The following is a 14,586-nucleotide window of genomic DNA, read 5'->3' as shown; positions in this document are numbered from 1 at the left end:
AAAGTGAATGAGGGTTTTAATGGATCTCTTCACAGTAAGGTTTGGGTCTCTGCCCTCTAGAGTGAATGAGGGTTTTAATGGATCTCTTCACTGTAAGGTTTGGGTCTCTGCCCTCTGGAGTGAATGAGTGTTTTAATGGATCTCTTCACAGTAAGGTTTGAGTCTCTGCCCTCTGGAGTGAATGAGGGTTTTAATGGATCTCTTCACTGTAAGGTTTGGGTCTCAGCCCTCTAGAGTGAATGAGGGTTTTAATGGATCTCTTCACTGTAAGGTTTGGGTCTCTGCCCTCTAGAGTGAATCAGGGTTTTAATGGATCTCTTCACAGTAAGGTTTGGGTCTCTGCCCTCTAGAGTGAATGAGGGTTTTAATGGATCTCTTCACAGTAAGGTTTGGGTCTCTGCCCTATAGAGTGAATGAGGGTTTTAATGGATCTCTTCACAGTAAGGTTTGGGTCTCTGCCCTCTGGAGTGAATGAGTGTTTTAATGGATCTCTTCACAGTAAGGTTTGGGTCTCTGCCCTCTAGAGTGAATGAGGGTTTTAATGGATCTCTTCACTGTAAGGTTTGGGTCTCTGCCCTCTAGAGTGAATGAGGGTTTTAATGGATCTCTTCACTGTAAGGTTTGGGTCTCTGCCCTCTAGAGTGAATGAGGGTTTTAATGGATCTCTTCACTGTAAGGTTTGGGTCTCTGCCCTCTAAAGTGAATGAGGGTTTTAATGGATCTCTTCACAGTAAGGTTTGGGTCTCTGCCCTCTAGAGTGAATGAGGGTTTTAATGGATCTCTTCACTGTAAGGTTTGGGTCTCTGCCCTATAGAATGAATGAGGGTTTTAATGGATCTCTTCACAGTAAGGTTTGGGTCTCTGCCCTCTAGAGTGAATGAGGGTTTTAATGGATCTCTTCACTGTAAGGTTTGGGTCTCTGCCCTATAGAATGAATGAGGGTTTTCATGTATTTCTCTATTCTCTGTGCCTCAGCTGAAGACCTGGAGGGGGAGAGAGCAGAGGGGGAGAGCACATTGCCTCTGAGACTTGATGACACCGGAGGGACTGAGGAGATCAACGAGATATCTGGAGGTAAGACTGACTGGCTGGCTGGCTGTTTAGCTAGATGGCTGGTGGTCTGGCTGGTTGCCTGGTTTGGCTGGCTGTCACTAGACTGTTAATGTCACTGCAAGACAGTGGGTAAATTACTAAATATAATGCAGTCTCTCTCTCTCTCTCTCTCTCTCTCTCTCTCTCTGTGTCCTTCTCCCTCTCTCTCTCTCTCTCTCTCTCTCTCTCTCTCTCTCTCTCTCTCTCTCTCTCTCTCTCTCTCTCTCTCTCTGTGTCCTTCTCCCTCTCTCTCTCTCTCTCTCTCTCTCTCTCTCTCTCTCTCTGTGTCCTTCTCTCTCTCTCTCTCTGTGTCCTTCTCCCTCTCTCTCTCTCTCTCTCTCTCTCTCTCTCTCTCTCTCTGTGTCCTTCTCCATCTCTCTCTCTCTCTCTCTCTCTCTCTCTCTCTCTCTCTCCCTCTTCCCCTCTCCCCCTCCCCCTCTCCCCCTTTCCCTCTCTCCCTCTCCCTCTCTCCCTCTCCACAAGCTGGCTTTGAATATCTGTCTGGTTGTTCGGTTGGCGGACAAAATACTCCTTTTTATCACTGTGAAATATTTGACCTTCTTTTCCATTAAATGTGAGAATAGGACGGAATGCCTTTGCTTTGGTCTTTATGGGTTCTAGAATGTTGGCAGTGTTCTATTTAACTCTGATCTGTTTAGCATAATATGCAGGTTGGCTGGATGGACGGGGAGGGATCAGGGTCGCAATCTAGCCAAAAAGACACACAACAATTTCGATGTGGCAGGCAGACTCTTCAACTTATACTGGTGATTATGTGTTATTATAATGATTGTTTTGAAAGTATTGAAAGTCACTCCCTCTGACATTTCTGCTGTTACTCAAACCATGTCGTATATATAGAGAGGTTGATGCCTTGGTAGGGTCCATGTTATTATAGGGTACGAATGGAATGTGGGCTTGTGGTTTGAGGTCACTACTCAGTAAGGGGGCAAGTGATTTGGGGTGTCGTTTGAACATCTGTGGTATTATCGTTGGAGGAATAACCCTCTGTATCCATCACTATGTTAAATGTTGAGTTGTTTTCAGAAAGGCCTTACAGCTCAGTAAAGTTCTAGACCAGGGGTGTTACAACCTGATTCTGGAGGTCAGGACAACTGGGTGTCTCAGGTCAAAATCAGTCCTTGATTAGAGGGGAAGAGTTTAACATCAGCAGAGGAACTGGCTTCTGGTCCAGATGTTCTGTTCTGTCCTGCCTATTGGCTGATGAATCCACCACTAGATCCCAACAGTGAGTTGGACTGGTACTATTGGCTGATGAATCCACCACTAGATCCCAACAGTGAGTTGGACTGGTACTATTGGCTGATGACTCAACCACTAAATACCAACAGTGAGTTGGACTGGTACTATTGGCTGATGACTCAACCATAAGATCCCAACAGTGAGTTGGACTGGTACTATTGGCTGATGACTCAACCACTAGATCCCAACAGTGAGTTGGACTGGTACTATTGGCTGATGACTCAACCACTAGATCCCAACAGTAAGTTGGACCGGTACTATTGGCTGATGACTCAACCACTAGATCCCAACAGTGAGTTGGACTGGTACTATTGGCTGATGACTCAACCACTAGATCCCAACAGTGAGTTGGACTGGTACTATTGGCTGATGACTCAACCACTAGATCCCAACAGTGAGTTGGACTGGTACTATTGGCTGATGACTCAACCACTAGATCCCAACAGTGAGTTGGACTGGTACTATTGGCTGATGACTCAACCACTAGATCCCAACAGTGAGTTGGACTGGTACTATTGGCTGACGACTCCAACACTCGATCCCAACAGTGAGTTGGACTGGTACTATTGGCTGATGACTCAACCACTAAATACCAACAGTGAGTTGGACTGGTACTATTGGCTGATGACTCAACCATAAGATCCCAACAGTGAGTTGGACTGGTACTATTGGCTGATGACTCAACCACTAGATCTCAACAGTGAGTTGGACTGGTACTATTGGCTGATGACTCAACCACTAGATCCCAACAGTAAGTTGGACCGGTACTATTGGCTGATGACTCAACCACTAGATCCCAACAGTGAGTTGGACTGGAACTATTGGCTGATGACTCAACCACTAGATCCCAACAGTGAGTTGGACTGGTACTATTGGCTGATGACTCAACCACTAGATCCCAACAGTGAGTTGGACTGGTACTATTGGCTGATGACTCAACCACTAGATCCCAACAGTGAGTTGGACTGGTACTATTGGCTGATGACTCAACCACTAGATCCCAACAGTGAGTTGGACTGGTACTATTGGCTGATGACTCAACCACTAGATCCCAACAGTGAGTTGGACTGGTACTATTGGCTGATGACTCAACCACTAGATCCCAACAGTGAGTTGGACTGGTACTATTGGCTGATGACTCAACCACTAGATCCCAACAGTGAGTTGGACTGGTACTATTGGCTGATGACTCAACCACTAGATCCCAACAGTGAGTTGGACTGGTACTATTGGCTGATGACTCAACCACTAGATCCCAACAGTGAGTTGGACTGGTACTATTGGCTGACGACTCCAACACTCGATCCCAACAGTGAGTTGGACTGGTACTATTGGCTGATGACTCAACCACTAGATACCAACAGTGAGTTGGACTGGTACTATTGGCTGATGACTCAACCATAAGATCCCAACAGTGAGTTGGACTGGTACTATTGGCTGATGACTCAACCACTAGATCCCAACAGTGAGTTGGACTGGTACTATTGGCTGATGACTCAACCACTAGATCCCAACAGTAAGTTGGACCGGTACTATTGGCTGATGACTCAACCACTAGATCCCAACAGTGAGTTGGACCGGTACTATTGGCTGATGACTCAACCACTAGATCCCAACAGTGAGTTGGACTGGTACTATTGGCTGATGACTCAACCACTAGATACCAACAGTGAGTTGGACTGGTACTATTGGCTGATGACTCCACCATAAGATCCCAACAGTGAGTTGGACTGGTACTATTGGCTGATGACTCAACCACTAGATACCAACAGTGAGTTGGACTGGTACTATTGGCTGATGACTCAACCATAAGATCCCAACAGTGAGTTGGACCGGTACTATTGGCTGATGACTCAACCACTAGATTCCAAAAGCAAGTTGGACCGGTACTATTGGCTGATGACTCCACCATAAGATCCCAACAGTGAGTTGGACTGGTACTATTGGCTGATGACTCAACCACTAGATTCCAAAAGCAAGTTGGACCGGTACTATTGGCTGATGACTCAACCACTAGATCCCAACAGTGAGTTGGACCGGTACTATTGGCTGATGACTCAACCACTAGATCCCAACAGTGAGTTGGACCGGTACTATTGGCTGATGACTCAACCACTAGATACCAACAGTGAGTTGGACGGATACTATTGGCTGATGACTCAACCATAAGATCCCAACAGTGAGTTGGACCGGTACTATTGGCTGATGACTCAACCACTAGATTCCAAAAGCAAGTTGGACCGGTACTATTGGCTGATGACTCCACCATAAGATCCCAACAGTGAGTTGGACTGGTACTATTGGCTGATGACTCCACCACTAGATCCCAACAGTGAGTTGGACTGGTACTATTGGCTGATGACTCTACCACTAGATCCCAATGAGTTGGACTGGTACTATTGGCTGATGACTCCACCACTAGATCCCAACAGTGAGTTGGACTGGTACTATTGGCTGATGACTCTACCACTAGATCCCAATGAGTTGGACTGGTACTATTGGCTGATGACTCAACCACTAGATCCCAACAGGTAGTTGGACTGGTACTATTGGCTGATGACTCAACCACTAGATCCCAACAGGTAGTTGGACTGGTACTATTGGCTGATGACTCAACCACTAGAACCCGAACAGTGAGTTGGAGTGGTACTATTGGCTGATGACTCTACCACTAGATCCCAACAGTGAGTTGGACCGGTACTATTGGCTGATGACTCAACCTGATAGAAACCACATCAGAAGGACCTAAATCATAATCAAAACTCTTCAATGGGGGGAGGGGCTCTAAAGGTGCGCTTGATTATTTTCCATCACGGCCGGTAGATATGCTTCTCGACTGTCCGTCAAATATGATCATCAGCTAAGGTTGATGGGGAGTTGCTGACGGTGCTTTCCTCCGTTCAAACTGAGATGTATAGTATCAACAGAGAGCAGGTCTCGGTGTACATCTCTACAACATATCACATAGGACCCAGGCACTTTGATTTCACACTGCTCAGCAATGACATGGGCTCAGGACTTGTTGTTGTGTGTCTGTGAAGACAGACAGGAAGGAAGGATGATTATCTGCGAGGGATGAGAGAGGGATGAGAGAGGGACGAGAGAGAGGTGTAACATCCTGTCCTAACATCTCCAAAGCAATTGATTTGAGACCCCAGGCTCAGAGCTAGTTAAAACTGCTCTGGGCAGGCTCACACACACAGACACACATACACACACACAGACACACACACACACACACACACACACACACACACTGGAGCTAGTTAAAACTGCTCTGGGCAGGCCTCTATCACACACACACACACACACACACACACACACACACACACACACACACACACACACACACACACACACACACACACACACACACACACACACACACACACACACACACACACACACACACACACACACACACACACACACACACACACACACAGGGGCTAGTTAAAACTGCTTTGGGCAGGCCTCTATCACACATACACACACACACACACTCACACACACACTCACACACACATACTGGAGCTAGTTAAAGCTGCCTCGGAGCAGGTCTTTGTCTGGGCCTGCAGTAAAACCCTTCAGGGGTCAGAGGTCGTGGCAGTCACATATTACCCAGCTATTAGAACGCTGGGTAATAGCAGAGGACAGAGAGGCCTGATAACGGGTCTGTGCTGGGCTGACACTCTGGAGGCCAGAACACCAGAGGTCCAGAGAGGCCTGATAACGGGTCTGTGCTGGGCTGACACTCTGGAGGCCAGAACACCAGAGGACCAGAGAGGCCTGATAACGGGTCTGTGCTGGGCTGACACTCTGGAGGCCAGAACACTAGAGGTCCAGAGAGGAGGGAGGGATGAATTTCAACTTCCAGAAAATACCTATTTTTCAAAATCCGGAAAAGATGCCTTTTCAGCGTACTGGAAAATACGTCTTCTAGACGTCATTTTGCTTACTGGGAATATTACAGTTTTGTGGGGGTGGCAGAACAGCAAGGACTGAAGGGAAAATTCATAAAAGTTCTCTGGTCTCATGAGAGTGATGACGCCCCAGCTAGCCTAACAAGTGGACTGGCAGACAGTGAGAGAGAGAGAGAAAAATAGAAGATTTGGCATGGGTCCCCAGATCCTCAAAAAGTTCTACAGCTGCACCATCGAGAGCATCCTGACCGGTTGCATCACCGCCTGGTATGGCAGAGGGACAGTGGTGTATAGGTTCAGAGATGTCTGTCCTCATTGCAGTGAGCCAGTGAGCCAGAGACAGTTAGCCAGAGAGACATTGAATCAGAGAGACAGTAAGCCAGAGAGACAGTGAGACAGTGAGCCAGTGAGCCAGTGAGCTCGAGAGACAGTGAGCCAGTGAGCTGGAGACAGTGAGCCAGAGACAGGGGCAGAGAGCCAGTGAGCCAGAGACAGTGAGCTAGAGACAGGGGCAGAGAGACAGTGAGACAGTGATACAATGAGCCAGAGAGACAGAGACAGTGAGCAAGAGGCAGAGAGACAGTGAGCAAGAGGCAGAGAGACAGTGAGCAAGAGGCAGAGAGACAGTGAGCAAGAGGCAGAGAGACAGTGAGCAAGAGGCAGAGAGACAGTGAGCAAGAGGCAGAGAGACAGTGAGCAAGAGAGACAGTGAGCAAGAGAGACAGTGAGCAAGAGAGACAGTGAGCCAGTGAGCCAGAGAGCCAGTGAGCCAGAGAGCCAGTGAGCCAGAGAGCCAGTGAGCCAGAGACAGTGAGCCAGAGAGACAGTGAGCCAGAGAGACAGTGAGCCAGAGAGACAGTGAGCCAGAGAGACAGAGAGACAGTGAGCCAGAGACAGAGAGACAGTGAGGAGCCAGAGACAGAGAGACAGTGAGGAGCCAGAGACAGAGAAAGTGAGGAGCCAGAGACAGAGAGACAGTGAGCCAGAGACAGTGAGACAGTGAGCCAGAGAGACAGTGAACACACACTAGGGGTGTGACGATGACATTTTTGGTAACTATTATTGTCATGGAAATAGCCATGGTTATTGTCATCATTTACATTTAATTGTACTTGTTTTACTATCCTTGTGAGGACTTCTGGTACCCACAACGATAATAAAACAGACACACACACACACACACACACACACACACACACACACACACACACACACACACACACACACACACACACACACACACACACACACACACACACACACACACACGCACACACACACACAGGAAAGGCTGGGCTGACAGAGAGAGGTGGCTGCTCCTCAGTCAGAGGAAAGGCTGAGCTGATAGAGAGAGATGGCTGCTCCTCAGTCAGAGGAAAGGCTGGGCTGATAGAGAGAGATGGCTGCTCCTCAGTCAGAGGAAAGGCTGGGCTGATAGAGAGAGATGGCTGCTCCTCAGTCAGAGGAAAGGCTGGGCTGATAGAGAGAGATGGCTGCTCCTCAGTCAGAGGAAAGGCTGGGCTGATAGAGAGAGATGGCTGCTCCTCAGTCAGAGGAAAGGCTGAGCTGATAGAGAGAGATGGCTGCTCCTCAGTCAGAGGAAAGGCTGAGCTGATAGAGAGAGATGGCTGCTCGTCAGTCAGAGGAAAGGCTGGGCTGATAGAGAGAGATGGCTGCTCCTCAGTCAGAGGAAAGGCTGAGCTGATAGAGAGAGGTGGCTGCTCCTCAGTCAGAGGAAAGGCTGGGCTGATAGAGAGAGATGGCTGCTCCTCAGTCAGAGGAAAGGCTGAGCTGATAGAGAGAGGTGGCTGCTCGTCAGAGATACTGTATAGAGAGATTATTTGCATCCCAAATGGCACCCTATTCCCTATATAGTGCACTACTTTTGACCAGATCCCTATGGGCCCTGGTCAGAAATAGTGCACTACAAAATGAAAATGGAGCCATTTGGACCGGAGTTCTCCTGGGTGACATTGCATCTGATCCGACCAGGAGGAGGACACTGCCTTGTCCCTTCACCCACAGATAGTCCTGGCCTGGCTGGCCTGCTGGCTGATATAGACATGGGATAATAATGTGGGATTCATACCACAGAGAGGTAATCATATGGCTGCATTCACATCAAATGGGTGTCTGGTCACTGTGGTGTCAGATTACACAATCCTGATGATGATGATGATGTTCTGAGTGTATTAGGATTGGTTTGTCATCACTGTGGGCATACATCAGATAGTTGTACACTTTAGGTTGGAATGGAAATATATAGAAATGTACTGTAGCCTCTATAGCTCGTTACCAAGGCTGTGAGTCATGTGTTAAATTATAGCTGCGGTACAGCACTTTTACCAGTACGTCCTACTTCCTACTTCCTACTTCCTACTTTCTACACTGACATTCAGATTCAAGTGTTTGTTCGAGATTTCATTTCATCCCCGTGGGAACAGAAGTCTTGAAATTCCCTTTTAATCTCCAGCTGATTGAACAACAGAGTGTTCTGAGTTTAGTTTCAGTGCAGATTAAGTCCGAGTGTTGGCAGCACTCCACACTGTAATCATCAACCCCATATGGTCAACACAACCACAACTCACCAGTCCCAGATCTACAGTCTTTACCTAGTACTGACATGGTATCAGTTACAACATGTTGTTGATGTAGCCGTGCTATTTCATTAACATCGTTATAACAGAGTTATACTGCCATATATATTACACATTGTTGTAACAGAGTTATACTGCCATATATATTACACATCGTTATAACAGAGTTATACTGCCATATATATTACACATTGTTGTAATAGTTATACTGCCATATATATTACACATTGTTGTAATAGTTATACTGCCATATATATTACACATTGTTGTAACAGAGTTATACTGCCATATATATTACACATCGTTATAACAGAGTTATACTGCCATATATATTACACATTGTTGTAATAGTTATACTGCCGTATATATTACACATTGTTGTAACAGAGTTATACTGCCATATATATTACACATTGTTGTAACAGAGTTATACTGCCATATATATTACACATTGTTGTAATAGTTATACTGCCATATATATTACACATTGTTGTAACAGAGTTATACTGCCATATATATTACACATTGTTGTAATAGTTATACTGCCATATATATGACACATTGTTGTAACAGAGTTATACTGCCATATATATTACACATTGTTGTAATAGTTATACTGCTATATATATTACACATTGTTGTAACAGAGTTATACTGCCATATATATTACACATCGTTATAACAGAGTTATACTGCCATATATATTACACATTGTTGTAACAGTTATACTGCCATATATATTACACATTGTTGTAATAGTTATACTGCCATATATATTACACATTGTTGTAACAGAGTTATACTGCCATATATATTACACATCGTTATAACAGAGTTATACTGCCATATATATTACACATTGTTGTAACAGAGTTATACTGCCATATATATTACACATTGTTGTAACAGAGTTATACTGCCATATATATTACACATTGTTGTAACAGAGTTATACTGCCATATATATTACACATTGTTGTAACAGAGTTATACTGCCATATATATTACACATTGTTGTAATAGTTATACTGCCATATATATTACACATTGTTGTAATAGTTATACTGCCATATATATTACACATTGTTGTAACAGAGTTATACTGCCATATATAATACACATCGTTATAACAGAGTTATACTGCCATATATATTACACATTGTTGTAACAGAGTTATACTGCCATATATATTACACATTGTTGTAATAGTTATACTGCCATATATATTACACATTGTTGTAATAGTTATACTGCCATATATATTACACATTGTTGTAATAGTTATACTGCCATATATATTACACATTGTTGTAACAGAGTTATACTGCCATATATATTACACGTTGTTGTAATAGTTATACTGCCATATATATTACACATTGTTATTACAGAGTTATACTGCCATATATATTACACATTGTTATAACAGAGTAATACTGCCATATATATTACACATTGTTGTAACAGAGTTATACTGCCATATATATTACACATTGTTGTAATAGTTATACTGCCATATATATTACACATTGTTGTAATAGTTATACTGCCATATATATTACACATTGTTGTAACAGAATTATACTGCCATATATACTACACATTGTTGTAATAGTTATACTACCATATATACTATGTTCCTCTCTCTTTCATCTGAACAAAACTTGCTACTGCACAATGGCAGCCACCCAGGGAGTCCCAAATGGCACCCTATTCCCTATATAGTGCACTACTTTTGACCAGAGCCCGATGGGGACTCTATTCCCTATGTAGTGCACTACTTTTGACCAGAGACCTATAGGTACCTGATTCCCTATATAGTGCACTACTTTTGACCAGAGCCTATGAGGGACCCTATTCCCTATATGTAGTGCACTACTTTTGACCAGAGCCCTATGGGGACTCTATTCCCTATGTAGTGCACTACTTTTGACCAGAGACCTATAGGTACCCTCCCTATTCCCTATATATAGTGCACTAATTTTGACCAAAGCCTGTGAGGGACCCTATTCCCAATATATAGTGCACTACTTTTGACCAGAGCCTATGAGGGACCCTATAAAGGGAACCGGGTGCCATTTTGATTGCACACATTGTGCTTTTTGTTTTTTTGACACCTCATCAGAGAGACACCATCTGACTGAATAACTATTCAAAATACTGTCTATTTGTCCTCAGTGTTGTTGATAGCGGAGGTATTGGAGGTAGGAGGGGTGGGGGGGTAGGAGGGAGGGGGGGGGGGGTAGGAGGTAGGAGGGGGGGAAGGAGGGAGGGAGGTAGACAAAAGGGGGAGAGACTGTTTTGTTTTTGTTAGAAATTGACTGGGTCATTGGTTCAGGATCAGTTTTTGGGGGGGAGCTGCCGGACCTGGTTAATGTTTGATTCAATATCATTGTGTGTGTGTGTGTGTGTGTGTGTGTGTGTGTGTGTGTGTGTGTGTGTGTGTGTGTGTGTGTGTGTGTGTGTGTGTGTGTGTGTGCGTAACACTATGACTCCAGCCCTCCCAGGGTGAGCCTGTGATATTGGGATACCAGTCATGTGATCACTAGTAGGAGTAAGGACTGTTGCCTTGAGGGCAGCTCTGAGGGGCGACGACAAACCACATGGAAGCTGGGAAGTTGTGATTCTGGTCATTGATTTGCGATTTCTTTCAGCAAATTGAATCCACTTTAAAACGATTGTGACATTGAGTCTTGTAACAAACAGATGCAGAACTGTAAATCTCAAGCCCTGATAACTTTATTTATCTTTATTGATTTGGACGAGAGGTAAAGTTACTCCCTGTTCTGTTAGTCTGTTGCAACCGGAATGAAAGAAATCATGTGGTCGTCTAGTTTTTTTTTAGCAGCGAGCTGAAAGTTTTCTCCGTTGAGATATGGAATGAAATACCCACCCGGATGTCGCTTCTCCAACACTAACACATCTCTTCTGATGTACCATGCTAATATTGCTCGCACTGTGAATGGAACAGGAACCCCAAAAAATATGCTTCTCCAAATGTCTATCATGTGTAATCTCTTATAGCCCTTCTGCATTGTAGTTATACAGCTGTGGAACCAACGAGGTGTTCAGGGATCCAGAACAAATGACTCCATCCATTAATGAGAACATAGAGATCTAATAGATGACTCCATAATGACCTCTTTCCTTAACTCCACACACCTCCAGCGATATGCACACACACACACACACACACACACACACACACACACACACACACACACACACACACACACACACACACACACACACACACACACACACACACACACACACACACACACACACACACACACACACACACACACACACACACACAGACACGGGTTTCTCTCTCCTCCAGCGATACACACGCACGCACGCACGCACGCACACACACACACACACACATACACACACACACACACACACACACACACACACACACACACACACACACACACACACACGGGTATCTCTCTCCTCCAGCGATACACACACACACACACACACACACACACACACACACACACACACACACACACACACACACACACACACACACACACACACACACACACACAGAGTTGATGGGGGATAGGGTGTATTGTTGATAGTTGAGATAGAGGGTTTCTTCTCCACTTCCATCGGTGTGTGTGTGTATCACTGGAGGAGAGAGAAACCCGTAGAGGCTTTTATATTTATAGACCAGTTAATTTCTAACATGAACACTTATTTAGTCTCTCCCTGATCATGAATTGTCTCTGACAGCTAACCAGAGCCCAGCTCAGGGTTTAACCAGCCTCCTGACAGCTAACCAGAGCCCAGCTCAGGGTTTAACCAGCCTCCTGACAGCTAACCAGAGCCCAGCTCAGGGTTTAACCAGCCTCCTGACAGCTAACCAGAGCCCAGCTCAGGGTTTAACCAGCCTCCTGACAGCTAACCAGAGCCCAGCTCAGGGTTTAACCAGCCTCCTGACAGCTAACCAGAGCCCAGCTCAGGGTTTAACCAGCCTTCTGACAGCTAACCAGAGCCCAGCTCAGGGTTTAACCAGCCTCCTGACAGCTAACCAGAGCCCAGCTCAGGGTTTAACCAGCCTTCTGACAGCTAACCAGAGCCCAGCTCAGGGTTTAACCAGCCTCCTGACAGCTAACCAGAGCCCAGCTCAGGGTTTAACCAGCCTCCTGACAGCTAACCAGAGCCCAGCTCAGGGTTTAACCAGCCTCCTGACAGCTAACCAGAGCCCAACTCAGGGTTTAACCAGCCTCCTGACAGCTAACCAGAGCCCAGCTCAGGGTTTAACCAGCCTCCTGACAGCTAACCACAGCCCAGCTCAGGGTTCAACCAGCCTCCTGACAGCTAACCAGAGCCCAGCTCAGGGTTTAACCAGCCTTCTGACAGCTAACCAGAGCCCAGCTCAGGGTTTAACCAGCCTCCTGACAGCTAACCACAGCCCAGCTCAGGGTTTAACCAGCCTCCTGACAGCTAACCACCGCCCAACTCAGGGTTTAACCAGCCTCCTGACAGCTAACCAGAGCCCAGCTCAGGGTTTAACCAGCCTTCTGACAGCTAACCAGAGCCCAGCTCAGGGTTTAACCAGCCTCCTGACAGCTAACCACAGCCCAACTCAGGGTTTAACCAGCCTTCAGACAGCTAACCAGAGCCCAGCTCAGGGTTTAACCAGCCTCCTGACAGCTAACCAGAGCCCAGCTCAGGGTTTAACCAGCCTCCTGACAGCTAACCAGAGCCCAGCTCAGGGTTTAACCAGCCTTCTGACAGCTAACCACAGCCCAGCTCAGGGTTTAACCAGCCTCCTGACAGCTAACCACAGCCCAGCTCAGGGTTTAACCAGCCTCCTGACAGCTAACCAGAGCCCAGCTCAGGGTTTAACCAGCCTCCTGACAGCTAACCAGAGCCCAGCTCAGGGTTTAACCAGCCTCCTGACATCTAACCACAGCCCAGCTCAGGGTTTAACCAGCCTCCTGACAGCTAACCAGAGCCCAGCTCGGACCCTGGCCGTGGGTAGTGCATTAGAAAGGGAATAAGGTAGGACACAGACCATAGCAACATGACAGGAACACTATATCTATGATGAGGATGATGAGGCTACACAGAGAGAGAGGAGTCTGATGAGGCTACAGAGAGAGAGAGGAGTCTGATGAGGCTACAGAGAGAGAGAGGAGTCTGATGAGGCTACAGAGAGAGAGAGAGGAGTCTGATGAGGCTACACAGAGAGAGAGAGGAGTCTGATGAGGCTACACAGAGAGAGAGAGAGAGGAGTCTGATGAGGCTACACAGAGAGAGAGAGGAGTCTGATGAGGCTACAGAGAGAGAGAGGAGTCTGATGAGGCTACACAGAGAGAGAGAGAGAGGAGTCTGATGAGGCTACAGAGAGAGAGAGAGGAGTCTGATGAGGCTACACAGAGAGACAGAGAGAGGAGTCTGATGAGGCTACAGAGAGAGAGAGGAGTCTGATGAGGCTACACAGAGAGAGAGAGAGAGGAGTCTGATGAGGCTACACAGAGAGAGAGAGAGGAGTCTGATGAGGCTACAGAGAGAGAGAGAGGAGTCTGATGAGGCTACAGAGAGAGAGAGGAGTCTGATGAGGCTACAGAGAGAGAGAGGAGTCTGATGAGGCTACACAGAGAGAGAGAGAGGAGTCTGATGAGGCTACAGAGAGAGAGAGAGAGGAGTCTGATGAGGCTACACAGAGAGCGAGAGAGGAGTCTGAT

At 46.2% G+C, this 14,586-nt stretch overlaps 1 protein-coding gene across 1 annotated transcript in view; it reads left to right on the top strand.

The window, feature by feature from the left end:
• Positions 1-975: 975 nt before the first annotated feature.
• The window catches only part of LOC135533735 (collagen alpha-1(XIV) chain-like), a gene marked incomplete at its 5' end in the record, with an annotated part of 55,454 nt that continues 41,843 nt past the window's right edge, over positions 976-14,586 (top strand). Inside the window, one exon of the mRNA XM_064960997.1 lies at positions 976-1,074. Within this exon, the coding sequence (XP_064817069.1) occupies positions 976-1,074 (99 nt within the window). The remainder of the gene's footprint in view (positions 1,075-14,586) is intronic.

Source organism: Oncorhynchus masou, unplaced genomic scaffold (genome assembly GCF_036934945.1).
Source record: "Oncorhynchus masou masou isolate Uvic2021 unplaced genomic scaffold, UVic_Omas_1.1 unplaced_scaffold_2634, whole genome shotgun sequence".
Lineage (NCBI taxonomy): Eukaryota > Metazoa > Chordata > Actinopteri > Salmoniformes > Salmonidae > Oncorhynchus > Oncorhynchus masou.
The sequence above is the reverse complement of the archived record's forward strand: the minus strand, read 5'-3'. Positions and strand labels throughout refer to the sequence as shown.